We start from the raw sequence: 26,915 nt of genomic DNA on the forward strand, positions 1-26,915 counted from the left end.
GCTGGGTTCCAATAAAACTTTACTTACAATGGCAGGCATTGGGCCGGATTTGGTCCACTGGCTATAGATTGCCATCCCCTGCTGCATAGTATTCCACTGTAGGGCATGGTTTTTAGCAACCATCCAAAAATATTCTGCTCCTCCCAGCCAGGTTTTCTCCCCTCTTAGCAGGGAATTGGGGTGCTTTGGCTTTCTCCTAAAAGCTCAGAACTGAGTCTCTTTAGGGGAAAGATGTAGGCTGGCTCTGGGTCCTCAATGACCTTTAGACTCCAAACCTTGGTATTGGCACTTGTGTCTTATCTGTACTTCTCTCCTCACTTCAGCCATATTGAAGGTGGTGTCATCCGTCCTGCAACTTGGGAATATTGTCTTCAAGAAGGAAAGAAACACAGACCAGGCGTCCATGCCGGATAACACAGGTGCTTGCTGCTTTCTCATAATAACTGATGACTTTGGTGATGGGAGGGAAGGTCACATTGTCTTTGGTTAGTTTTCTGGATGAGGTTATCTGGGGCATTAACAAGAACTAGACTAGATTATTATCACTTAAATCTCTCTTTTTTCAAACTTTTCACTGCTTAAGATCCTATGTGGAAAGTTCTTGAGTCAGAGATTGGGGGGAAAAACTAAGTTTTGGATCAGACAGGATCCTTAAGGAGTGCCTCTTCTAAAAACCCCACGCTCATTTGTTTTATTAAACAAATATTTTTGAGCACCTGCTATATGCCGGGCACTGGGGTACAGCAGGAAATGAGACAGGGACCACCCCATTTCTTATGGCATATACGGTCTTGTTGGGGAGACAGACCTCATGTTTCCCTGCAGATGGGATTGTCGGATAAAATAAAGGATGCCCAGTGAAACTTGAATTTCAGATAAACACTTTTGATAGTAAGTATGTTCTAGGCAATATTGGGGACATAATTATACTAAAAATTATTCATTGTTTATCTGAAATTCAAGTTTCACTCGGTGTCCTATATATTTTTCCTAAATCTTGACAGCCCTACCTGCAAATAAGCAGTGTTTCGTGTTTTGAAAAGATGGCCTGGCTACCACCATGCTTGTTGGTGGCTGATGCAAAAGGATGACATAGGTTACCAGCGTGCTCACCTGTGGCCTCAACATCGCCGTCTCAGGCTGTATATTGGGTTGCTTTTACAAGCTCCCAGTTTGACTGCCAGTAGTTTCTAATGTGTTACACTCCCAGATATAGCAAGTTAAAGGAATCCTCACTCTGAGGAGAGACCCTCAGGGAAAGAGAAACCAAAAGAACACCCTTGAAAAGAGATGGTAAAAAATCCTAAAACTACACTATTTATCATCCACCTCACATATCCAAACTATCGTGTATCACTAGTCTTCACGTTAAGGAAGCAGCTGATGGATTTTTTTTTTTTTGGAGAAAAAGTTTTTATGCAGAACTACATGAATACAGCAAGAACCCACATGTTCACCATTCAGAATTGACATTTGTGAATATTTTCAAAATACATCTTTGTCTTTAGAATGAAGCAAAACATAGTATAGAGAAGACTGACATCTCTTATTCTCCCAACTGAGTCCCTGAACCTCCTGGCAACCACAATTATACTGTACCACATACCCTTCTGGTTTTATGTTTATAATTTCACACACATGTATCTGAACAGTATACGGTGTTGCTTTGTGAGTGTGTTTTTAATTTACATGAATGATATCACTCTGTAGGCATCATTCTGCAACTTTTTTTTTTTTACTCTGTACTCACAACTGTCTAGATCAGGGTTTCCTAACAGTAGCATCCCCTAGTGTGACAACCAAAAATGTCTCCAGATATTGCCAATGTCCCATGGGAGCAAAATCATCCCTAGCTGAGAACCACTGGTCTAGAGAGAAAGAAAAAGCCAGGTCATTGCTTTAACTGCTATTTGGTATTCCATCTTATAAAAATACTGTGATATATTTGTTTGCTCCCTATGAATAGACATTTAAGTTGTTTCCAATATTTTTCCACTACATACGCTGCAACATATATCTTGGAATGGTGGAACAAATGCTTATTGAATTTAACTATATGTCAGGTTCATACCTACCTCATTTAATCCCATTGACAACCCAACAAGGTACCAAATAGCTGACCCTTTTTGTAAGCAAGAGTCTGGGAAGCTAAGTAGCTTTTCCAAAATCACATGGCTAGGAAGTGGGAAAGGAGCAAGGATTTGAACCTAGTTCTGACCCTAAGCCCCCAGTTGGGGCCCACCTCCAACCCAGCCCCATCATTGCCTCTTTTAGCCAAACACTGGGGCTGAGGTCACTAATGACAGCAGTTTTTAGGACTCTTTCTTGCTATGTTCACTATCATGCTCCTTCTCACCAAGGAAAAACCAGTGTATTCACAGATCAGAAATATCCCATGTTATGTGCCTTCTTTTCCAAGCCTGCACTTTTGTGATACACTTAATATGCTTCTTTTCTCCATCCAGCTGCTCAGAAAGTTTGCCACCTCATGGGAATTAATGTGACAGATTTCACCAGATCCATCCTGACCCCACGTATCAAAGTCGGGCGGGATGTGGTACAGAAAGCTCAGACAAAAGAACAGGTAAATGATGCATTTGCCATTTATTCCTGCACTTGTCATTTATTCCTGCAGAATCTTCCATCCATCCACCCCTCTAGCCATCCATCCATCCATCCATCCATCCATCCATCCATCCATCCACCCATCCATCCATCCATCTGTCCATCCATCCATGCATCCACCCATCCATCCATCCATCTGTCCATCCATCCATGCATCTGTTCTGTTACCTAACCAAACTTGGGTCCACTCACCAGCCACACAGCAAAGCCAATTTGCTGACACTGAGTTGTGGTGAAGGAAAGTACAGGGTTTATTGCAGGTGCCCAATGAGGAGAATGGGCAGCTCATGCTCAAAAGACCTGAACTCCCTGGTGGCTGTCAGGGAAGGGCTTTAAAAGGCAACATTTGGGGTCAGGGTTGCAGGCGGCGTGACTTTCTTCAGATTGGTTGGTGGTGAGGTAGCAGGGTGGTGTTCCAGGAATCTTAATCATGGACCTTCTGCTTCCAACCAGTCTGGGGTCTATGCACTTGTGTATGTAGTCACCATCCTCCACCTGGGTGGGGGTCTTAGTTCCTGCAGAACAACTCAAAGACTGTATCAGATTCAGATTGTTATGTGTATCCCTTGAGGAGGAGCTAGGACTCTGTTTTATCCCTGCACTATTGTTTCTTGACTGCTTTTCCTTTGTTTCTGCATTCCCTCACTTCCCTAATTAGTAACTCCTTGAATCTGCTCTTTGGAAATCAGGGAAGGCTTAGGAGCCCTTTTTCTACAAACAAGAAACAGGGGACATGAAGGGGCTTTTGTACCTGTCAAGGCCCCACAGGGTCCTGCTCAGTTTTGGCCCCCATCCCCACTCCAACCCTGAGTGGAACAGGTACAGTACGAGAATGGGAATAAAATTTTGGATAGAGAGATTAATCATAAACTCGGCAGAGGAACTCGGTTTTAGGGGGACTTGGTTTCATATCCATCCATCCACCCATCCATCTTTGTATCCCTCATCTATCCAATACTAGAATAATCAAAGTCCTATGTCAGGTTTTGAAGATACAACACTGACTGCATAAGAACAGCAGAGTTCCTCACTCCTGACCTCATCTTGAGCTCTTAATTGAAGGTACGAGGTCTGAACTAATTTTTGGAAATGACCGTATACCCTTTCTAGAGGCAGGACTGACCGCCTCTAAATGATCGCTGGGATGGAGCAGCCTCCACTTTGTTCCAGGTCCCTCTGACAGGAAGTGATTATTATTCTCATTGTCATTCCTAGGTCTGACCACTCCATCCCTCATTGCTGGTATAGTTTCCTTTTCTTTGTTTATTTTTTAAGGACTGATTATAGGTAGAGGGAAAATAAAAATCCAGGACCACCAGCCAGGCTCATGTGAAAACACAGCCCATTGGGAGTAACCATGTCCTCTCACCCCCCTGCAGGCAGACTTTGCAGTAGAGGCTCTGGCCAAGGCCACTTATGAGCGCCTTTTCCGCTGGATACTCACCCGCGTGAACAAAGCCCTGGACAAGACTCACCGGCAAGGGGCTTCGTTCCTGGGGATCCTGGACATCGCTGGATTTGAGATCTTTGAGGTACAGCTTGGCAGGCTCACGACAGACATGGTCTTGGTTCTCTGGAAATTAGCTTCCACTTGGAGAAATCACTATTTTGGAGAAAGGCAGCTGGCTACTATAGGGTGGGAAACTGTCTAGTTAAGGTTAAATCCTTGAGGGTGTAAGAGACAGAAATCCAATGGGGAATGTATTGGTTTCTGAAACTGAGGCCAGAGGTACAGCTGGATCCAACAGGAAGGACCTGAACTCCTGCCATCTCCCTCTCTCCGCCATCCTCCACCTTGGCTCTATTCTCAAGCAGGCTCTCCCCTCATGGTGGCAAGATGGCTGCCACCGCTCCAGACTGCCTCTCAGTTCCAACCAGTTCCAATTCTTTCCAACAGTTCCATCCAAAGTCTTGGAATTGAGTCTCATTGACTCCTACCTGAGTTGGGCCACATGTCACCTCAGAGCCAAGCACTGTTTTTCAGGTCTTTCAGTACTTCATGGAATGTAACATGGCTCCTGGGTTCCACTCCCATGGGTTGGAGGGAAGTTCTCAGTGAAAGGGAAGATGTTGAGATTGACAGATATTCCAAAACATATCTACTGTGGAATTACTCCCTCTTTGAGCCTCAGTTTCCACATCTGCAAAATGGGGTGATGAAATACCTTACACAGTTATTCTATCCATAAATCATTGTGCAGTTGGAGATAAGCATCCTTAAAACCACGTGTGTCCTTAAAACCATGTGACATGAGAATAAGTAACTTTTGCCAGCCCTCATGAACCCTGGGCAGCCTTCATTGGGGCCTGAGACCTCTCTGGGTGCTGAAATGGCACAGCAGGCTTGTGGAAAGTGTGTCCGGCGTGGGGCTTTCTCCAGCACGGAGCTTCTCCGGGGCCCCAAGTCCTCTGACTTGTACCGTGATGCTCACGGGGCCTCCCCTGGTGTCATGTGCTCAGGTGAACTCATTCGAGCAGCTGTGCATCAACTACACCAACGAGAAGCTGCAGCAGCTCTTCAACCACACCATGTTCATCCTGGAGCAGGAGGAGTACCAGCGTGAGGGCATTGAATGGAACTTCATCGACTTCGGGCTGGACCTGCAGCCATGCATCGAGCTCATCGAGCGGCCGGTAAGGCCCCACCTCACACTCGCACGCAGCCGGCACGCGGACCCTGCACTCTCTCCATGGGGCACGGCTTCCCCCATCACTGAGTCCCGAAAGCCTGTAAACTGGATCTTTGTGAACTAAGTCACATTGTCCCTTAACCCACATTTTCATATCAACGGTATTTCTTTTTTTATTCCTCCCTTCTCCTCCCCTCCCCACCACGTCCATCCCTCCCCTTCCCATCTCTCCCAGTCATTCATTCCCAAAGGCAAGGATCTTGGTTTTTTTCACTGACCCATCCCAAACTCCTAGAACCATGCACATAGTAGGTACACAACAAATAATTATTGAATGACCATTTACTGAGCACCTACTATGTGCTGGGCCCTCTCTTTAGGGGCTGGGGATGTAACAATGAATGAGATGGATGCAGTCCCTGCCCTCCTGGAAGAGCGGATAATGAAACCAAACAAAAGAAGCAACTAAAATCCCTGATAAGGCCAACGTGGAGAGTGGTTTAGGAATGCCTGCTTTGGACAGAATAGTCAGGAAAGGCTTCTCTGATCTGAGTCCAAAAAGTGAAGGCCATTCCAGCAAAGCAAATGGCATGTGCAGATTTGGCGGTGCTCCCGACACCTTAGTTTAAAGTGTCTCAGCCACAGAGAAGCACTTTACTCAAAGGAACCCTTAGGTGAATTTATACGTAAAGGAATGCATTCCTTTGCTAGAACTCTTTGTGATGTTGTGTGTGTCCTGCCCACGAGGGGGCAGCAGCAAACATGTTCTGTTGGGACTGGCCCTTCCATCCCTCGTGCTGGTCCACTGGGCGCATAATTCTTTGAGGATAGATTGGGGGAGCGGGGGTGGAGGGCATAAATCCACCTTTATATGTAGGTAGATACAGTAACGGAGCCTATGCATGTGTTTGGGTGACCAGCTCTTCCTGGTAAGCCTGAGGCTTGGGCACCCTTGCTATGGTCTGCCCTGCTTGTCTTCCACAGAACAACCCTCCAGGTGTGCTGGCCCTGCTGGATGAGGAGTGCTGGTTCCCCAAAGCCACAGACAAGTCCTTTGTGGAGAAGTTGTGCTCGGAGCAGGGCAGCCACCCCAAGTTTCAGAAGCCCAAGCAACTCAAGGACAAAACTGAATTCTCTATCATCCACTATGCCGGGAAGGTACCAGCTGAATGTCCCAGGGGTCTCTCTGTCCCAGGGGACCCAGGCAGGATGCTCAGAGTAGGAGTAACTTGCGAATGGCCGAACCCAAAGACATCTGGTATAAATCAAATCCCAACCAAGTCTTATACATGATTTGTCTAAGCATCAGTAAGGGACAAGATATAGAGATATAACATATAACAGAAAGGCTAAGGTATATATAATACATGTATATTAGGGATATAGAATATATAATATAGTGGAGAGGCTAATATATATGTTGTATATTATATACATATATGAGATTATATAATATATTAGAGAGGCTATTGTATACAGCTATTATATTAGCCTCTCTAATATACTCCAACCTCGGTGGCCAGGCAATTCTTTCTTGTATAGACTCTAAATCCTTCCTGCTACAAGTTAAACCCAACAGGAAGGGCCAACTGGAATGGGGTGACCAATAAACCCACTTTTGAGTCCAACAGGAATCTCTTTATCATGCCCTTGGGTTTGCCATTGCCAGCCTGTGCCACCCAGGGAAATCTGTGATGGCTGTCTTCTTCTTCTTCCTTCTTCCTCCTCCTCCGCCTCTGTTATCATTGTCATCATCATGTTATAGCTCTTAATGTACAGGACCTTCCCCTATGGCTCCTGAGGGTCCTGGATAATGTAGAAAAGACATAGCTCAGTCTGACTTGCAGAATCTTAAGAGTATTTTATTGACTCCCCAGTATCTTCACTGCATCATGAGAACAAGCAATGCCCTAAACCAGGGATTGGTGAACTACAGCCCAGGTGCCAAACCCAGCCCACGGCCTATTTTTGTAAATAAAGTTTTATTAGTACACAGTTAAGATCATGCCTGGCCATCACCATTAACAACCCACATCCTGTAATAGCCCACCAGAGCTATTTTATCAGTTCCTTCCATTTCATAGTCAAAATAATAAAATTTAAAAGAGGTCCCCAAATTTAATTTAAAAACCAGATTGTTGTCAAGCCTTCACTGGATGAGAGGGGAACTTTGGGTGTGAGAGGAGGGTATTCACCACCAGCGAAGCTCCACACCTTTCGGAAATCACAGGCATCGTGCTGGGCTCTGGAAAAGGGAGGCTGCCAGAGGAGTCTTACTAGGAGAAGGCAAGGATAGAGACGAGGCCTTCCTAGCAAAGGCTACCATGGCTGATGCCCTACTGTGCGCAGAGACCTTTAAAGTTCTGACCTATTGGTATCTTCATTCATGTTTGTGGATTCCCATCATGGCAACCACTAATGTTTCCTCTCTGACCTTGGAAGATCCGGGAGGGAAACAGGAGGACTGGAGCCCTGCCCTTAGTTCATAACTGAAGCAGGAGCACCTGACCGGTGGGGTGGTCCTTGGCAGGTGGACTACAATGCAAATGCCTGGCTGACCAAGAATATGGACCCGCTGAATGACAACGTGACTTCCCTCCTCAATGCCTCCTCGGACAAGTTTGTGGCCGACCTGTGGAAGGACGGTAAGGCCCTGCCTGCTGGAGCAGGAGGACTGAACTCCCTCCAGCCCCTTCCAGCTGCCCCTGATTCCCACACCTGCTCCCAGGAGGGGCGGGCCTGTGTGCAGTGGGGGAGAGGGCAGTGTTGGCAGGTGCTAATGATGTCTGACTGACACATTCAACAAATTCCTGAGCCCCTCAACCCCACGCCTGGACCCCAGGGAGAAGGTCCTGAGTCAGGGTTCAGGCACTGATGGAGGAAATATCCTAGAAGGCATGTTGGGTCAGAGAGCCCCTTCTGGAGTCAGAAAGACTTAACTGAATTCTCTTCTCTGCCATGTACCAGCTGTGTGATCTTGGACAAGTCACTTGACTTCCTTAAGCTTCCCTGTCCTCATTGCTAAAACCAGAAAAATAATAATAATCCCCTACCTCCCCTAAGATTATTGTGAGGGTAAAATTAGATCAGTGGGGCCAAGCTTGACTGTGGATCAGGATCTCCTGGAAAGCTTGTTAAAACTCAGATGATCGCTGGGCCTCCTCACCGGGATGGGGCCTGAGAATTTGTATTTCTAACAAGTTCCTGGGTGGTGCTGATGCTGCTGGTTTGGGGACCACACTTCGGTTCCCTTTAAGAATTAGAGAATAGATAATCCAAGTGAAGTACTTAGCACCTGCCGGCCCATAGTAGGGACTTAGTACATATTGGCTGCTGCAATGACTATTAGGGGTGGTGGGCTTTACTGCTTTTGTTCCTGGACCTCGGTGCCCACAGCAGATTTCACTCTTGACACAGAGCCTGTGGGCCTAGGGCCTACAGGACTGGTTGCCCTTGTTTTAGGCATGGGGTTCAGTTCTGCCAACATTTCCTGTGTGTCAAGGCCCTGGGATGGGGTAACAGCATCTCAACCTGAGTCATACCTCACACCTAGGACTCATGATGAACTCAGCAAGTCCTTCCTTCAAGGAGCCACAGTCTTGTGGGAGAGGCAGACAAACAAAGACATTATTACATGGAGCCTAGTTGAGCACAAGGAGCAGAAATAGTGGGATCTAATGCCAGTGGGGTTGAATCCCACAACACCATCAACCAGCTGGATACAATTGACTATACCTGTAGTCTGTGTTGTCCAACAGCAGAACACATATCCTTCTCAAGCTCATGTGGAACATTCACCAAGATGGACCCTAAAACACACCTTAACAAATTGAAAAGAATAGAAATCATACAATGTCTGCTCTTAGACCACAGTGGAATTGAACTAGAAATAACAGAAAGATAACTGAAAAATCTGAAAATATGTGGAGGTTAAACAACACACTTCTAAATAACACAATGGGTCAAAGAAATTTGTTCTTTGACCCATTGTGTTATTTAGAAGTGTGTTGTGTGTTAATTTTCTCAAGGGAAATTTAAAAATATGTTGAACCAAATGAAAATGAAAACACTACTTATTAAAATTTGTGGGATACAGCAAAAGCTGTGCTTTGAGGGAAATTTATAGCAATGCCAGGATTGGGCTTGGTATGTGCAGCACCCGCTGCGCCAGTAGGAGTCTCTCATTCCATTCTGAAAGAAAAAGAGTCTTGGTGGTGATAATAGTAATAATAATAATAATACCACCACCCACTCTTTGTTGCTTTGTTGAGCACTTACCAAAGTGCCAGATTCCTATGTTGTAGTGTTTGCTATGTCTTCTACCCAGAATATTCCTTCTCTTGATATCTACCTGACTACTTCTTTTTGGTCTCTACTCAAAAATATCAGTTTATCAGAGAGACACCCCCAACACACTAAGAGATCACCCCCATCACTCCCAACCCACCTTAACCCTGCTTTATCTTTCTAAGCACACCTTCACCACCCAAAATATTATATACCTACATGTGTGATCATTGTCTTCTCCTTCTATTAGAATATCCATTGAATATGAGCTGGGGTCAGGGGGACACAGGGTCTGTGTTTTGTTCACGTCTGTATGCCCAGGGCCTGACATACAGTAGGCTCTCAATAAATATTTGTTGGTGGATGAAGGATTGAAGGCAGGCAGGGAAGTAAGCACTTCACATGCATTATTCGCTTATTCCTGCCCTAGGAGGTAGATGCTGTCATCAACTCCATTTCATAGAAGGAGAAACTGAGGCACAAAATGACGCTAGGCCAAGGCAGTGGCAAAAGCAGGATTTACTCCCACATCTCTGTGACAATGTCAGAGAGAATTTGTTCTTTCTGTCACTCAGGAGCTCTCAGGGTCTCAGAAATAGATAATATAGTACTTGGAAAGCAAAGCCCCCTGTGCCTCCATTTACCTGCCTCTAGAGGGAAGGTGTTGGCTGGCAGAGGAAAGAACGGGGAATGGTGCCCACAAGGGAGCAGGGGACCTGAGGTCTCAACCTTCCAGGCTGGTCCCCTGGCCTGCTGTGGAGGTTCAGGTTCCCTGGGTGGGCCGACATCACCCTTCATGTGCCCACAGTGGACCGCATCGTGGGCCTGGACCAGATGGCCAAGATGACAGAGAGCTCTCTGCCCAGTGCCTCCAAGACCAAGAAGGGCATGTTCCGCACCGTGGGGCAGCTGTACAAGGAGCAGCTGGTGAAGCTGATGACCACGCTGCGGAATACCACCCCCAACTTCGTGCGCTGCATCATCCCCAACCATGAGAAGAGGGTGAGGCTACCACTCGGCTCTTGGGGGGGTCAGAAAGTCCCCCCGGGACATCATCAGGGTCTGTGGAGAAAGGGAAGGCAGACCGGGGTACAAGGGCCGGAGGAAAGCTTGACCACCACCCCACCACCCTGAGGGCTCCATCTGATATGGGTAGGAGGCGCTCATTTCCCAGCCTGGAGGCAAAAGAAGGCAAGGGAGGAAAGGCAAATGCACCTGGGGACTTTGAGCCCTGGAGTGGCTGCACAGGGTATCAGATCCCTCATTCGTCCATTATTCCAGCTAATAATTACTGAGCTCCACTTGTGCCAGGAGCTGGGGATACGGTGCTGGATAAGTTATTGTCCTTGCCTGCAGGTTTCTTATAATCTAGGGCAGGGGTGCTTTAGCTGGGGGCAATCGTGTGCCCTCCCTCCCCTGCAGGGGAGATTTGGCCATGTCCGGAGACATTTTTAACGGGGAGGGGGCAGTTACTGGCATCCAATGCATAGAAGCCAGGGATGCTGCTAAACATCCTCCAGTGTGCAGGGCAGCCCTCCACCACAGAGAATTATCCAGCCCAAGATGTCAGTATTGCTGAGGTTGTGGGAGAGGTAGACAGCTGATACCCATGATGTTATCTGGGTAAATTTTGAGAACACCAAAGAGCCGGGGCTCCCACTTGAGACTCAGGGCTCAGAGAAAGCTTCTTAGAGAATGGGAAGTTGGTGATGCTGAGAGCAGCGTGGGAAGGGCATCCTAGGCAGAGGGACCAGAATAAGCAAAAGTGTGGAGGTGAGAAATGAAGGGTCTCGGCAAGGAAACGCTAGGTGGGTCATTTTGTGGACGTGTGATGGTGTGAGGCAGGGATTGGGAAGAGCTGAGGCTGGAACTGTGGGTGGGGCTAGATTGTGGAGTTCCTGTGGGTGGACCAGAGCTTGGCCTTCCTTCTGTAGGATGCCATCGGGGGCTTTTAAAAGCAGGGGTATGTCATGATCAGATTCACATTTTAGAAACCAAATAAGGGGATAAGAGAGTCAGGACGGGGTGGGAAGATAGTACGAGGCTGTTGTGATCATTGGGACAGGAGAAGATGGTGGTGAGTAGATGGCAGTGACAATGGTAGTGGAGAGAAGTGTGTAGATGGGGAGATATTTGGGAGGTAGGAGCCGTAGAACTGGTGATGGGCAGGAAGTGAGGGAGGGAGAAGTGACAAGGAGGAAGCCCCAGGTGATGCTAGTGCCACCAAGTACGAGAGATGGCACCAGAACCCTCAGCTGAGCTCTCACCTGGTGCCCCGTGATCCCCCATGACCTGGCGAGGTGGGTCACCAGGCCTGAGATTTGGGGCTTGCTGCTCCCCGCGGCCCCGGCAGCCCACTGCCCTTTGCGTCTTTGCAGTCCGGAAAGCTGGACGCCTTTCTGGTGCTGGAGCAGCTGCGGTGCAATGGCGTCTTGGAAGGCATCCGAATCTGCCGCCAGGGATTCCCTAACAGGATCGTCTTCCAGGAGTTCCGCCAACGGTGAGCCCACCGGGGCCAGGCACGGGTGGGGCAGCGGGTGGGACGGGAGTGAGCAGGCTGGGTGGAGGGGTAGATGGACGACAGAGATGCACTCGGTCGGTGACTCCTGCCCTGTGTCTCAAGCTATGAGATCCTGGCCGCAAATGCCATTCCAAAAGGCTTCATGGACGGGAAGCAGGCCTGCATTCTGATGGTGAGCCCAGCCCCAGCCCTGCCCCAGAAATCCAACTGCAGACCTCCTGGCCTCGGGTGGCACTTCCCGCAGCTGCTCCGGGTGGGACCCTCCTTAAACACACTTAACCCCTGGCCAAGTGGCATAGCCGAGAACGGGAACTCTCATCCTCCTTCCTTCTGCAGATCAAAGCCCTAGAACTCGACCCCAACTTGTACAGGATTGGGCAGAGCAAAATCTTCTTCCGAACTGGCGTCCTGGCCCACCTAGAAGAGGAGCGGGACTTAAAGATCACCGACGTCATCATGGCTTTCCAGGCGATGTGTCGTGGCTACCTGGCCAGAAAGTAAAGACCCACGGGCTATCGCCTCCCTTCAAACACAGACCAGAAAGACAAAATTTCAGGGGTTCTAAGAGGCCATCTGCTCTAAGATGCATCATTGATTGAATGGCAGCCTTCTCTTGGGGGAGAGAAATGCTACCACTTTAAATATATGCACTGGGCTTCCCTGGTGGCGCAGTGGTTGAGAGTCCGCCTGCCGATGCAGGGGACACGGGTTCGTGCCCCGGTCTGGGAGGATCCCACATGCCGCGGAGCGGCTGGGCCCGTGAGCCATGGCCGCTGAGCCTGCGCATCCGGAGCCTGTGCTCCACAATGGGAGAGGCCACAACAGTGAGAGGCCCACATACCAAAAAAAAAAAAAAAAAAAAAAAAAAATATATATATATATATATATATATATATATATATATATATATATATATATATATATATATGCATGCACTAGTTATAAGGGCAGGGCAGGAAGGGGTTAAGACCATGGGCTCTGGAGAGTTAGACGTGGGTTCTCATCCTGGCTCCCCTACTTATTTGCTGAAGAACCTTGGGAAGGTTACTCTACCTCTCTGAGCCTCAGGAAAATGAGCATAATCATTCCTGCCTCATAAACTTCTTTTAATGAGGGGTCAATGAAATACTGCATGAAAAGTGTTGAGAACAGCAGCTGGCTATCATTTCAGAAGTGTGAGAATATGATCAAGTGTCTGAGGAAAGAGTATTTGTGTCTATACCCCTATGTCCAAGTGGGACTCATAAGGCAAAGTCGTAGAAGGTCTGATGCCCCCTCTGTTTTGGGAATCCTGGGGGCTGGGTGAGGGCTGCGGTTCCTCCATGAAACTCACACCCCAAACAGGACACAGGGGCTGGCAGAGTAGCTCTTGTCCAGGGCATATGTCATCAGGAGGTACGGACCATGCACTCATCTGCAGAGCCCTGACTGTGTCAAGCTGATTCATTGTCAAGTAGACCCAGGATGGTCAACGCCAGATCTGGGGAGCTCTTGGTCCAGGGACAGACCTAAACTGTTAACTTTCATAACTAATTTCTCTGTTGCCACCCCTCCCACCTCCAGACTGACTGGGGCAATTTTATTCTTCAAATTCACCCACGTCCAAGATGGCAGCTGCAATGGCAGCCACGCAGAGGCGAGAGGATGGTGCTCACTGTTCTGTGGTTTCTCAAACCCAGTAGCCTTAAGTAGGAAGAGTGCTGGTTCTGTGTCAGGTCTGGGATTTTAAATTATCTGAGGAAAGGATAGGTTTGTCAGACACTCAGCTTTGGGGAAGATGTGGCACAGCTGAGGGTGTAGGACATCCCTTAGGAATGGTGTAGCATAGATCAATTTCCTAGGTGTTGTCAGGACCACAGATCTGAATCCAGGGCATTTTGTGAGCCTTGGGTCTTCCTTGTCCACCGAGAAAGGCTCTGGCCTCCAGATGGTATACTTTTGCTGATGCTCAGAGCTTCCTGGAGAATCTGGGCTGGAGAGAATGGGGGACGTCCTTGTACAAGTCACTAAATCACAAGCCAAACAGAAGCGTCCTGCCTTCGGGATGCTGCGGGGCGGGATGCCGTGACAACACAGTGAGGTGTGTGTTGAGCCGAGCAGGTCTTCTCACAGCTCCCCTTCCCTCTCCCCAGGGCTTTTGCCAAGAGGCAGCAGCAGCTGACGGCCATGAAGGTGATTCAGAGGAACTGCGCCGCCTACCTCAAGCTGCGGAACTGGCAGTGGTGGCGGCTCTTCACCAAAGTGAGTGCCTCCTTCTCCCAACCCCCCACCCCCCTCCCAGTCCTGGGTCTTCACTTGGACGCTGTCCATGTGGGACTGGAAGTGATTGACAGCAGGTGTGCAACTGAGGGCTCGAAACCAAACCTTGCCCTTTGGCGATTCTCCGGGCCTGAGAAAGGCCCCCTCTTTGGCACGTGGGTTACAGCCATGACCTTAACCCAGATGCAGAGCATTTCCATCCCCGCAAGGATCTCACCTATTGCCCCTTTAGAGCCCTACCCACTTCCCTCCATAACCCCAGCAAGCACGAATCTGTTGTCCATCTCTATAATTTTGTCATCTCAAGGATGTTCTATAAACGGGGTCCTTCAGTATGTCACCTTTTGAGATGGGCTTTTGTCACAAAGTATCATTCTCTGGAGGTCCCTCCGTCCGGCTTGTTATGTGTATCCATTGTTTTTTTCTCTGGGTACAACTTGGTCTTGCAGCATCGCTGGCTGTCATGAGCCAATCGTGCAAAGACTTGCTCTGTAGGGACAGACGTGGCTTTCTCTTAGGTGCCCTTGAGTGTGTAAAGTGGGCACAAACCTTTTTCAATGAGCAAGTAGGTATTGTGGAGCTACTGTGCACCAGACACGTGCAAGGTGCTAGGGATGCCCTGGCCTCATGAATATTCTAGTTGAGTGGGGAAGCAGATGGGGTCAGCACAGGAACCAATGCCCATGGCAGACTGGGGTCAGCGCAGAAAGGAAGCCACAGTGTGTCTGACAGGGGCTCCCCTAGTGCCAGGCAGGGCTTGAACACAGGAGTTAGGAGTGAGCTTGGAAGAGCAGTGAGGGGAAGCTGCTCTGGGAAATGTTCATCCCCCCTGACCCAACTTCTAGAAAACTCTTCTCAGGAAACCATCTGAAATCAAGAAAATCAAGAATGAAGGGCATTCATTTACAAGAGCAAAATTTCAATGCCCAGCCCTGGCAGACTGACTCACACCAGCTCATCCATCAATGGGATATTTTTCAACCACTAAAAATGATGGTTATCTAAAAATCAAGTTGTAAAGCTGATGGGACAGCATGGGGTGATAATTATCTTGTAGTTTTTAGTAATAAAAGCAGCAAGTAGGGAATTCCCTGGCGGTCTAGTGGTTAGGACTCCACGCTTTCACTGCCAGGCGCCTGGGTTCAATCCCTGGTGGGTGAACTAAGATCCCACAAGCCGTGCAGCACAGCCAAAAAAAAAAAAAGCAGCATGTTAACACTGGGCAGCGTGATCTCAGGTATATTTTTTTAATGTGTGGGACAATGCTGAGAATGGGAGGTAGGATGTAGGGGATTTTTCTTTCCTTTTCTCTTTGGAGGGAAACATCAGTTTGTCGGCAGCAGTTCTCTCTCAGGATGGGACTAAATGTGGGGAGGGGAGACTTTCTCCTTTCACTTTGCACCTTTTCCCATTGCTCTAATTTAGGATTTTTCAATCTCAGCACTGCTGATATTTTGGGATGGATAATTCTGTGTCAGGGGGGCTGTCCTGAGCATTCTAGAATGTTGGGCAGCATCCCTGGCCTATACCCACTAGATGCCAGTAGCATTCCCCACCCCAGTTGTGACAGCTAAAACTGTCCCCAGAAATGCCAAATATCCCATTAGGATCTGCGAGTGGGGTAAAATTGTCTCTTGCTGAGAACCACTGATTTATTTATTACGAGAGTGTTTCCCTTGTGCCACAAAAGCAAGTGACGGGCTGACCCTGTGTGTGCAGGTGAAGCCCCTGCTGCAGGTGACGAGGCAGGAAGAGGAGATGCAGGCCAAGGAGGATGAGCTGCAGAAGACCAAGGAGAGGCAGCAGAAGGCAGAACGCGAGCTCCAGGAGCTGGGGCAGAAACACACGCAGGTACCAGGCTGGGAGCCCGGCTGGGGCTGTGGAGGGCAGGACGCCTGCTCCTGTGGGGCTCACGGGCCGTCTCCCCACCCTCTGCATGCAGCTGACCGAGGAGAAGAACCTGCTTCAGGAGCAGCTGCAGGCAGAGACGGAGCTGTACGCGGAGGCCGAGGAGATGCGGGTCCGGCTGGCAGCCAAGAAGCAGGAGCTGGAGGAGATCCTGCATGAGATGGAGGCCCGCCTGGAGGAGGAGGAAGACCGGGGCCAGCAGCTGCAGACAGAACGGAAGAAGATGGCCCAGCAGATGCTGGTAAGGCACTGCAGGGGCAGCCCTCGGGGGGTACGAAATCCCTTGACCCTCACGGCAGGCCTGTGAGGTGCATCTGATGTTGTATGTCCCTTTTGGACAGAGAGAGAGACTAAGGCTCGGAGAGAAACCGCCATCTGCCCACCCAGGTCTCCTTGGAAGCCTGCTCAGTTCTACTGCCCTGCCTTTCATGTGCAAACACCTTGCCTCCTAATAGCAACGCTGGGTGAGGGGTAATTGTATCAGTAAGCTATTGTTGCAGAACCAAAACACCCCAAAACTTAGCAGCTTGGAAATAACAAACGTTTATCTCACACAGTCGTGACTCTTGAGAGTGGCTTAGATGGGTGATTCTGGCTTAGAGCCTCGCACAAGGTTGCAGTCATGATGTCAGCCTGGGCTGCAGCATCTGAAGGCTGGACTGGGGCTGGAGGACTCACTTGCACATGGCTCACTCACACAACTGTAGGCAGGAGGCCTCCGTTCCTCACTATGTGGGCTTCTCCATAGGGCTGCTTGAGCGCCCTCACAACGTGGCGGCTGGCTTTCCCCAGATGGAGTGAATGAGGAGAGAACAGGGAGGAAGCTGCAAAGCCTTTTATAGCCCAATCTCTGACTTAGACACTCCATCACTTCCTCTTGATATTATTTGTTAGAAGCAAGTCACTAAGTCCAGCTGACACTCAAGGGGAGGAGAATTAGGCTCCACCTCTTGAAGGGAAGAGTATCAAAGAATTTATGGACATATTTTTAAACCACCATGGTATCTACTATCCCCATTTTACAGAGGAGGAGGCTGAGGCTCCACAAAGAGAAGTGGCTTACCCAAACCTTTTCTTTGTGATGAAAGGAGATGGCAGAGCCCTGCAGGGGGCCATCAGGCTAAGCCTCTGTATCCACGAGTCCCCAGAGCTCCGGGAGAGTGACTTTGTTTTAAGCAAGGCTGTGATTCTTTTCCTTCCCCCACAAAGGACCTGGAAGAACAGCTGGAGGAAGAGGAAGCTGCCAGGCAGAAGCTACAACTTGAGAAGGTCACGGCTGAGGCCAAGATCAAGAAACTGGAGGATGATATTCTGGTCATGGATGATCAGAACAATAAACTGTCAAAAGTGAGTGGGGCTGAGCGTCTTTGATAAAATGACAGGCTCATGAGGGCTGAGGACTCCAGATGCCTTCCCTTTTTAGCCAGAGACAAGGTATTGAAGGCCAAGCAAGTAGTTACCTCCAGCATTGATGTGGCGGCCTTGTGACTGCTGTCTGGATGCAGGTGTGCCATGGATGGGGTCCCCGGTGGTCCCACCAGCACCAGGGCTGCCACAGAGCAAGTCTCAGAAACACCAAGACCAATGGGACCCCCAAGTTGTACAAGGGTGGGCGGGCAATGTGCTTGGGATTCAGGGGCCCCTCTCACATTCTCACCGTCCATTTGCAGTTAGTAATAGGGGAACCAGTCGTCCTGGGACTGAAGGGTTTCTGGGATGTGGGACTTTCAGCCCTGAAGCCAGAAACGTCCCAGTGCAAACCAGGATGACTAGGTCACCCTAGTCAGTAACCACTAAGCAGCCCCACTGAGGCGGACTACCTTTAGTCCTTTGAGCTGGGCACTGACTGCGAGCCAGTCCGTGTCAGGTGCAGGGCACGCACAGTGGAGGAGGACCCTGTCCTCGTAGGGCTTATATCCTAGTGAGGCAGCAAGTAGATAATCATACACGCAAACGTTAACTGCCATTGTGATCAGGACTCTGAAGGAGGTGTTCACCATCTTATAAGACCAGAGCACTAGGGGATGCGGGGTGGGATTCAGGGGAGGCTTCCTGGAGGAAGTGACATTTAAGTGGAAACCTGAAGAGTGAGAAGCAGTTAGAAGGAGAGGGGGTGGAGGCACATTCCAGGCAGATGGTCCCATCTGTACAAGAGCCCTGAGGCTGGGAGGAGCTGGCCTGTGGTAGGAAAGGAAAGAGGGGCCCCCTGGCTGGGACATGAAGTTGAGAGGTGGAGGGGCCTGAGATGAGGAGTAGTCAATCTTTGGAAATTATTATTGTTAAGGAACTTCTCTTTCCCCACTGAAAACTCTAGGTAGCATTTGGTTATAATGTGGGCTTTCCTTTCAACTGTTTATCTGGAAATTACTAACAGTGAAATGTAGACCCTGGAGAAAAGGAAAAAATGAATGATATTTCTTTTTCTTTCCCCCCAAAGGAGCGAAAACTCCTTGAAGAGAGGATTAGTGACTTAACAACAAATCTTGCAGAAGAGGAAGAAAAAGCCAAGAATCTTACCAAGCTGAAAAATAAGCACGAATCTATGATTTCAGAACTGGAAGGTAAAACGGCTACCCAGTGATGGGTTTTTTTTGTTTTTTAAAAAATTATATATATATATTTATTTATGGCTGCATTGGGTCTTCGTTGCTGCGTGCGAGCTTTCTCTAGTTGCGGCGAGCGGAGGCTACTCTTCGTTGTGGTGCGCGGGCTTCTCATTGCGGTGGCTTCTCTTGTTGTGGAGCATGGGCTCTAGAGCGCAGGCTCAGTAGTTGTGGCACACGGGCTTAGTTACTCAGCGGCATGTGGGATCTTCTCGAACCAGGGCTCGAACCCGCGTCCCCTGCATTGGCAGGCGGATTCTTAACCACCGCGCCACCAGGGAAGTCCCCCAGTGATGTTTTTTTTGTTTGTTTGTTTTGCGGTACGCGGGCCTCTCACTGTTGTGGCCTCTCCCGTTGCGGAGCACAGGCTCCGGATGCGCAGGCTCAGCGGCCATGGCTCACGGGCCCAGTTGCTCCGCGGCATGTGGGATCTTCCCGGACCGAGGCACGAACCCACGTCCCCTGCATCGGCAGGCGGACTCTCAATCACTGCGCCACCAGGGAAGCCCCCCAGTGATGTTTTGAGTGGACATTTTAAAAGTAGGAATATCAGACAGGAAATTTGAGAATGGAGGATTATTGCAGGAAAGGGACAACCCTATCCAGCTGCCTGCTCACCCTTAGTGAACACACACATTAATTCCAGAAGGTGCTTGTCACCAGGACTGACTTTCCTTCCACAAGACAGTGGTGCCGGCGGGACAGTTACCAGTGGGGGGATATGTGTGTGTGAATTTCCTCCATGTGAAATGCCTGAGCAGAAAGGCTCGTCCTCCAGGGGTCTCTCTGGTAGTGTCCACCTCCTGAGGGGCCCTGGCTTTGTTGTAGTGCGGCTGAAGAAGGAGGAGAAGAGCCGGCAGGAGCTGGAGAAGCTGAAGAGGAAGCTGGAGGGCGAGGCCAGCGACTACCACGAGCAGATAGCCGACCTGCAGGCGCAGATCGCTGAGCTCAAGATGCAGCTGGCCAAGAAGGAGGAGGAGCTGCAGGCGGCCCTGGGCAGGTAGCGAGGCTGGCGGGGCAGGTCCAGTGTGTGCTGGTGCCCTGAGGGCCACTGCCGATCTGCGGGGGCCTCGGTCTTCCTCTTCCTCCTACAGGCAGGCCTCCATCTCATGCTAGGTGGCCCAGGCCAGGCTTTCCGGATGCCTTCCAGTCCTGCTGGCACCTTCAGAACTTTGCTTTTGACTTTCTTCTCTTCCCTCCAAACTCATCCTCTCTTCTCCCACTGTGTCTGCCTCTTGGGTGCCCAGCCTTTGTCGTCTACACCCCAGTTCTGGATTTCTGGTTGTGCACAGAGTCTGTTCTGTTGGCACCGCAAACACCACGTGTCTGAGGCTGGGAGGACCCTCCTGTCCCCTGCCCCCTCCTTCTGAGGTCCTTCTTTTTGCGAATGTGTCTCCTCCCTAGCTTTTACCCTCCTTCTTGTCCCACGCACAGCGTGCAGCAGTCCTCAGAGTCTGCCCGTCCCCTGAGATGTGTCCCACACCCTTTCCTCTGTGCCCCCTTCTCCCAGCTCTGAGCTGGATTCCCTCTAACGGCTTCCCCCTGGGGGTATTACAGCAGCAACAACTAATGGGTATTAGCCTGCTCGCTGTATGCTAAGTTCTGCTCAAGCAGTATCTTTGTAGACACTTGGCCAGGTATGCGGCTGTTGCCTCCATTCACTGAGCCAGGGGAGGTGAAGGGACATGTGAGAGTCACCCAGCTTTTGAGAGACAGGCTGGGATCCATTTTCTGATTGATCCCCTGGCCAGCTCTCCCTCAGCCCGTTTGTGCCATGTGACAGTGCTAGGGTGATGGGCCACCTTGTGCCTTCCCTCCTGAGGGTCCCTTTCCAACCATTGTGGGCAAAACCAGAGGCAGCTCCACAGTGGTCAGGAGGGAGCTCCCTTCCGTGCCATTCAGGCAAGGCTCCCCATGTCCCACACTGACCCACAGTCACTGCCTCCCCCGGTTTTAACATCCCCCCCGCCCCACCCCCAATCAGTGCCTGGCCAAGAGCTTTGCATGTAGCAGAACTCAGACGCTAAGCAGATGGAAGAAAGAATAAACCAGTAGTTGCCAGGGAGGAATAATTGTCTGACATTCAGATAGCATCTATTAGGCTCCTAATGTAGACAAGGCACCTTGCTAGTCTGGGACAGCGCTTTGTATTGTCTGTATCTCCCTGTCTCTGCCTCTCTCACGCACACACGCACACGCACAGCATGACCTGTTTTTTTACATCTGCCCTTGGAAACCACGTTTCTGCATAAGCCTCCAAACCGTCCAGCATGGCAAGAAGTGGTCTGCTGTGTTTCGGGACATGAACGAAACATGTTTTGTTATGTATGGAACCCAAAAGGCTGGTTCCATAAAGCCATCTTTGGACACATTGTGGGATGGATAGCAGGGGGCTCAGGACCCCAGGGTCTTAATTCTGGGGATCCGTCCCCGGCAGGCTTGATGATGAAATCACTCAGAAGAACAACGCCCTGAAGAAGATCCGGGAGCTGGAGGGTCACATCTCAGACCTCCAGGAGGACCTGGACTCAGAACGGGCCGCGAGGAGCAAAGCTGAGAAGCAGAAGCGGGACCTTGGGGAAGAGCTGGAGGCGCTGAAGACGGAGCTGGAGGACACGCTGGACAGCACGGCCACCCAACAGGAGCTCAGGTGAGGGGCCCCCGCCCCACTGATGCAACGGCTGGTGGAGAGGGGCAAACCCGAGCAGATCCTGGGTCATGGGGCTCCTCAGGCCCTATGCTTATCGGCCTGATTGTATTTTGCTTTAACTAATATAAGCATGCTTATTTTTAATCTTATTTTGCATCACAGTCAGAGGATATTCTCAATTAGAGAATGATTTGAAAACTGTAGGAAAGTAGATACCAAAAGCATCACCCCCAGTCCCACCACAGTTAACAGTTTGGGGGATTTCATTCCTGTCTTTTCCTGTGTGTGTCTAAGTTTTGTGTTAAATTTTCAAAATAATATTTATTAGATTGGTCTCTGATTAAAGAGTCACTGCAGGCTAACAGCCAACAACAAAACAAACACAAAAACAAAACCCACCATAAGAACAGGTCACCTGCCAGATAATGAAAGTCACTGCCTGACTTTAGTGAAACTAGGTCGCTTATTCATTCAACAAATACACAAATGTGCTTTGAGTGCACCCTGTATCAAGTGCTAACATGATTTATTTCCCACATTTTGGGTTTTGTGCTGCATCACTTACCTGGGCCTAGAAACCAGCACGATGTTCTCCATTCCCACTGGCCCAGTGCAATGGCTCAGAGCATGGGCACAGAGTCAGACTGTTTGGGTTCAAATTCTTGTCCTATCACACAATGGTTTCAACAGCTTGGGCAAGCTGCTTACTCTTTCTTAGCTTTAGTTTCCTTATCTATAAAATAGAAATGATAATATTCTTGCCTCTGAATATTATATGAGATGACATATACCCAGAACTTAGGTCAGGGCCTGGCATATTGTGCATGCTCAGTAAATAAGAGCTAATGTTAATATTTACGGAACACTTTGCAGTTCACTTTGCATTCTTCCAACATCATGTGCTGTATTTTGTGTATTTGTTTGCCAGCCCTGGGAGGTTCTGGGCAGGTAGCATGCTCCTTGTTTTGAGGAAATTCCAGGTCCAGAGAGGTTAGGTGACTCCCCCAAGGTCACACAGCTAGGGAGGGGTGATGATGAAGACCATAGCTCCAGGTCCCAGGAGAGCGCTCGTTCTTCTGCACAGTACTGTCTGAGGTGAACCGCTGTCTCCTCCACCGCCAGTCACTGTGTTCTTCCTGTCCAGGGCCAAGAGGGAGCAGGAGGTGACAATCCTGAAGAAGGCCCTGGATGAGGAGACCCGGTCCCACGAGGCCCAGGTGCAGGAGATGAGGCAGAAGCACACACAGGCCGTGGAGGAGCTCACTGAGCAGCTGGAGCAGTTCAAGAGGGTGAGTTGCGATGCTTTTTTCGTGACAACAAAATATCAAGAACGATATGTCAACAGCTTCAAATAACTACATATCAGTGTCTATACTGAGACCAGTAACAAGCTACGATTCGAATGACAGTGATGGCAGCCAGCATTTATTAAGTGCTTACTGTATATTATGCTGATTAATCTTTACAACCACCCACTGGGATAGGTACAATGAAGCTCATTTTACACATGAAGGAACTGAGGTCCAGAGCACCTAGAGGTCACACAGCTAGTCAGCGAGAGTCCAAGCAGTCTGGCTATGGACCCACTTCTTAGCCTCTCTAGGGTAGGGTCTACTATACACTGCCCTTATGGATAAGCAAAGTTTGGCAAAACTTCTGGGAAGGTAACAACACTGAGAACCTTCTAGCCATCTTCATTTCTCTGCACATCAGAAGACTATCATTATTTGATCTGAGTAGCAAGACAGCTCTCCCTGGTGTAGTTTTTTTTTTTTTTTAAATTTTGGCTGCGTTGGGTCTCGTTGCTGCACGGGCCTTCTCTAGTTGCGGTGAGCGGGGGCTACTCTTCGTTGGGGTGTGCGGCCTTCTCATTGCGATGGCTTCTCTTGTTGCAGAGCATGGGCTCTGTCTAGGCTCATGGGCTCTAGAGCGCAGGCTCAGTAGTTGTGGTGCATGGGCTTAGTTGCTCCATGGCATGTGGGATCTTCCCGGACCAGGGCTCCAACCCATGTCCCCTGCATTGGCAGGCGGATTCTTAGCCAGTGCACCACCAGGGAAGTCCCCTGGTGTAGTTTGAGAATGGCTAGATCTAATCTTTCTTTTTCCCATGGTTGGCTACTTGGGGTATATGGGACTTGAGACAGTTAAATAGCTCTACTCTGAATGCTTCATATCGGGAACTTTCTCTCCCTTTGGAGAATTTCCTTGTATTTCATTCCCAGGAGGGAATTTTTTTAGCTTACGACATCCTGCCAGGTTGCTTCCCTAAGAGTCTGAATTATACCATCCTCAGCGCTACAGCTCCTCCCCTGCACTTTCTAGATTAAATGGCTGTTGTGTTACCTAAAAATCGTTGGAGTTTGCATTTGTTTCTATGGCCAAAGTAAATGTTCTTCTATGAGCTGGTTCACCACGGGTTCTATCAGAATCTCAGAATTTTCCTGTACATTTAAATAACGCCAGCAATCCCTCATACAGCACTGATTACATGCCACTGTTCCAATGTTTTACGGACACTGACTCATTTAATTTCACCCGTGACCTTTGCTAAAATGCAGATCTCCAGGCCCCATGCTGAAACTCACTGTGCCAGGCTGAACACCCCTCACACTCCAAATGGAGAAAAGGACGCCTGTTCATGTCCCCTTGTCACTTGTCACATGGGGTCTGAATATGAATCTTCAGCGTTCTGTCCGTTCTTTGTATGTGTTGGATAAATAAGACCTTGCTAATTTTATCTACATGTATTTCCCCTTTTAATTGTTTTCCTTTTTTTATGTTCAGAAGTTATTTTTTTATTGTGATAGAATCTGAACCCAAATGGGCTCTTCCCACCTTCTGAAACAGTAAGCCCTCCAGACAGTAGTAAGGTGTATGTGTCCCTCTTACTCTGTGTTTGGAAGAGTGGGGCCTGGAAAGGTAACTGACCAGCGCCAAGCCAGGTGGCAGTCAGAGGTGAGCAGGGGCTGGAAGCCACACCCCAGATTCACAGCCTGGCCTCTTTGGAAAGCCTCAGTTGTTCACGCCACCAGCAGACAGCATCCACATCTGACCTGTATAAGAAAGAAGAGGCTGGGAACGCCTGTCCACCATCTCAGGAGCGTTAAAAAGAGGACTATTTTACCTCTAGCAACTTTTCAGATTGTTGGGAAAAACTTGTAACATCATTCCTATCTTGAATCCCCTTACATGTGTATAGTGTTGCCACCATTCTGGGAAAAAGGTTTTTGGGGAGCCCAGATCCCGTGAGGTCCCCCAGGGTCCTTGCTCATCAATCTGCACTGTTACCCTAAGAGGCATTTTGTCCCTGTCTGAGGTCCCATCAGCTCTTAGTCACACCTGGAGCAGAGGAATGGTTTCTGAGGCTGCCTGGACACTGCACAGCACCTTCCTGGGGGCTGAGGGTGAGCCCACTGTTGCTTCCTCTGCTCTTGGGACCCACACTTCTCTCTTGCTTCTTTCCTCCTCCCTACAGCCCTGGGAGAAGGGCCCTCCCTTCTTCTGCTTTTTCCCAAAATACTTTTTTTCTTGGAGAAACTCATGCACCTACATGAGCTAGTTAGATAAAATAACATTCTCTAAACTTTCACAGAAATGGCAGTGTACATTCAATGATAAACTTGATGGACAATAGGGAATGGTGGGGACTGGGGCCAAGTGGAGTGTGACTGCCCTATTTACAGGGCTGGCTGCTATTGCAGATCCAGCTGATTGTTACCCTGGAGGAAGGCAAGACCTCTGTTTCCAGATCTTTAGTTTGTTTTTTTGAAAGTCAGACTTACAGAGGTATATGCAGCAAAATGCACCAATTTTACATGTATAGTTCAATAATTTTGACAAATGTATTCACTAGTGTAACAACCACCTAGCCATGAAATAGAACATTTGATTTTTAAAAAGAGAAGCTGGGAATCCAGATTTTTATGTGGTATTTCTTAATTAAAATGTTAAAAGGTACTGCATGGATTAAACAGGACAGGATGGCAGGGTTGATGCAGCCCAGGGGATGCCAGTTTGCAACCTCTGTGCTTTAGGAAAACGGAATCCAAAAAGTCTTACTGGTGACTGTGTGTTCTTCACTGTGCCGGGTCCCTCCCCTGAGGCGGGGGGCACAGGTCCCCGGACTTAGGGAGGGGAAAGGAAAGAGAAAGATCCCCCGACAGCACAGGTCCCTATCTTAAATGCTCGCCCAGCCATGGCTGTAACACCTTCCCTCCCCTCTGCCTCTTTGTTCAGGCCAAGGCCAACCTGGACAAGAACAAGCAGGCGCTGGAGAAAGAGAATGCAGACCTGGCTGGAGAGCTGCGTGTCCTGAGCCAAGCCAAGCAGGAGGTGGAGCACAAGAAGAAGAAGCTGGAGGTGCAGCTGCAGGAGCTGCAGTCCAAGTGCAGCGATGGAGAACGGGCCCGGGCCGAGCTCAATGACAAGGTCCACAAACTGCAGGTGAGGCAGGCTTCGCTGGGACCCTTGAGGGATGAGGCTCTTCTGGCTAACAAAGCCTCTCTCGTGGCAAAGCAAGTCCGTTTCCTCTAGTTACATTCCTTGGGGAGATGAGATGGTCGCCCCATTCAATTTAATCTTTAAAAACTCTCTTCCACTCAGTGAGTATTTATCGAGTGCCTGCTGTATGCCAGACACCATGTTTAATCCTGAGATACAAGAGCAAGGAAGCAGACAGACACTGTCCCTGCCCCAGAACTCCAGACTAGTGAAGGGAAAGACATTAATAACCACATAAATGAATGTAAAATGCTGCTGGAAAGCAGAGGCACATAATGCAGTAAGTGTAAATAATATGGGTGCCTGGGCTGCAGGAGGAGGGGTCAGGAAAGGCTTCCCTAAGAAAGATGATGTATAGTCTGACAGATAAGAAGTCTATCTACTTATAGGCAGAGGGAGCAGCATGTGTAAAGGCCCGGCGGTAAGTGGGAAATTAGAAGAGATCACGTAAGGCCAGTAGAGCTAGATGCCGAATGGAAGGGGAAATGTGGCACAAAATGGGATTGGAGAGGTAGGTTGTGGCCAGGGGACACAGGGCCTTCAAGGCCCTATTATATGTATGTTGGTCTTTACTCTGAGTGATAGGAAACCACTGATGGGTTTTAAGCTGAAGAACGACATGGTCTGGTTTTCTTTGGTCTTAATTAGCTTTGAATAGACACTTGGCCTGACTTGCCATTCGTGGGATACGGCCCCACTTCTGATAAGGATTTAATGCGCCTAGAGCCTGGGATGAGGGTGCAGGGCAGCGTTAAGTATGAATTTTTCCACATGCAGTTGGGCACGGGGTTTTGCTGTCCTAATACAAGCAACGTCCTGAAGGAGTGGAGTCAAGATCATTTATGTCCTTCCTGTAAATGGGAAGAGGACAGACGGTGGGCAGCTATCTCTGAAAGGACTTGCTCAGAGATACCAGCTCCTGGAGTAAAAGG

The 26,915-nt window shown here is 49.1% G+C and overlaps 1 protein-coding gene across 2 annotated transcripts in view; it reads left to right on the forward strand.

The window, feature by feature from the left end:
* Positions 1-26,915, forward strand: part of MYH11 (myosin heavy chain 11) — a 126,527-nt gene that overhangs the window by 83,478 nt on the left and 16,134 nt on the right. For both annotated transcript variants that reach the window (XM_081257429.1, XM_081257430.1), the window contains 19 exons: positions 324-419; positions 2,466-2,584; positions 4,005-4,157; positions 5,086-5,259; positions 6,240-6,413; positions 7,786-7,900; positions 10,351-10,544; positions 11,921-12,042; positions 12,166-12,235; positions 12,400-12,560; positions 14,196-14,304; positions 16,042-16,173; positions 16,265-16,471; positions 17,440-17,577; positions 18,668-18,791; positions 19,662-19,833; positions 21,271-21,483; positions 22,628-22,772; positions 25,720-25,926. In XM_081257429.1, coding sequence (XP_081113555.1) covers positions 324-419; positions 2,466-2,584; positions 4,005-4,157; positions 5,086-5,259; positions 6,240-6,413; positions 7,786-7,900; positions 10,351-10,544; positions 11,921-12,042; positions 12,166-12,235; positions 12,400-12,560; positions 14,196-14,304; positions 16,042-16,173; positions 16,265-16,471; positions 17,440-17,577; positions 18,668-18,791; positions 19,662-19,833; positions 21,271-21,483; positions 22,628-22,772; positions 25,720-25,926 — 2,825 coding nt within the window. The remainder of the gene's footprint in view (positions 1-323; positions 420-2,465; positions 2,585-4,004; positions 4,158-5,085; positions 5,260-6,239; positions 6,414-7,785; positions 7,901-10,350; positions 10,545-11,920; positions 12,043-12,165; positions 12,236-12,399; positions 12,561-14,195; positions 14,305-16,041; positions 16,174-16,264; positions 16,472-17,439; positions 17,578-18,667; positions 18,792-19,661; positions 19,834-21,270; positions 21,484-22,627; positions 22,773-25,719; positions 25,927-26,915) is intronic.

Source organism: Mesoplodon bidens, assembly GCF_964165515.1.
Source record: "Mesoplodon bidens genome assembly, chromosome: 15".
Classification (NCBI taxonomy): Eukaryota; Metazoa; Chordata; class Mammalia; order Artiodactyla; family Ziphiidae; genus Mesoplodon; species Mesoplodon bidens.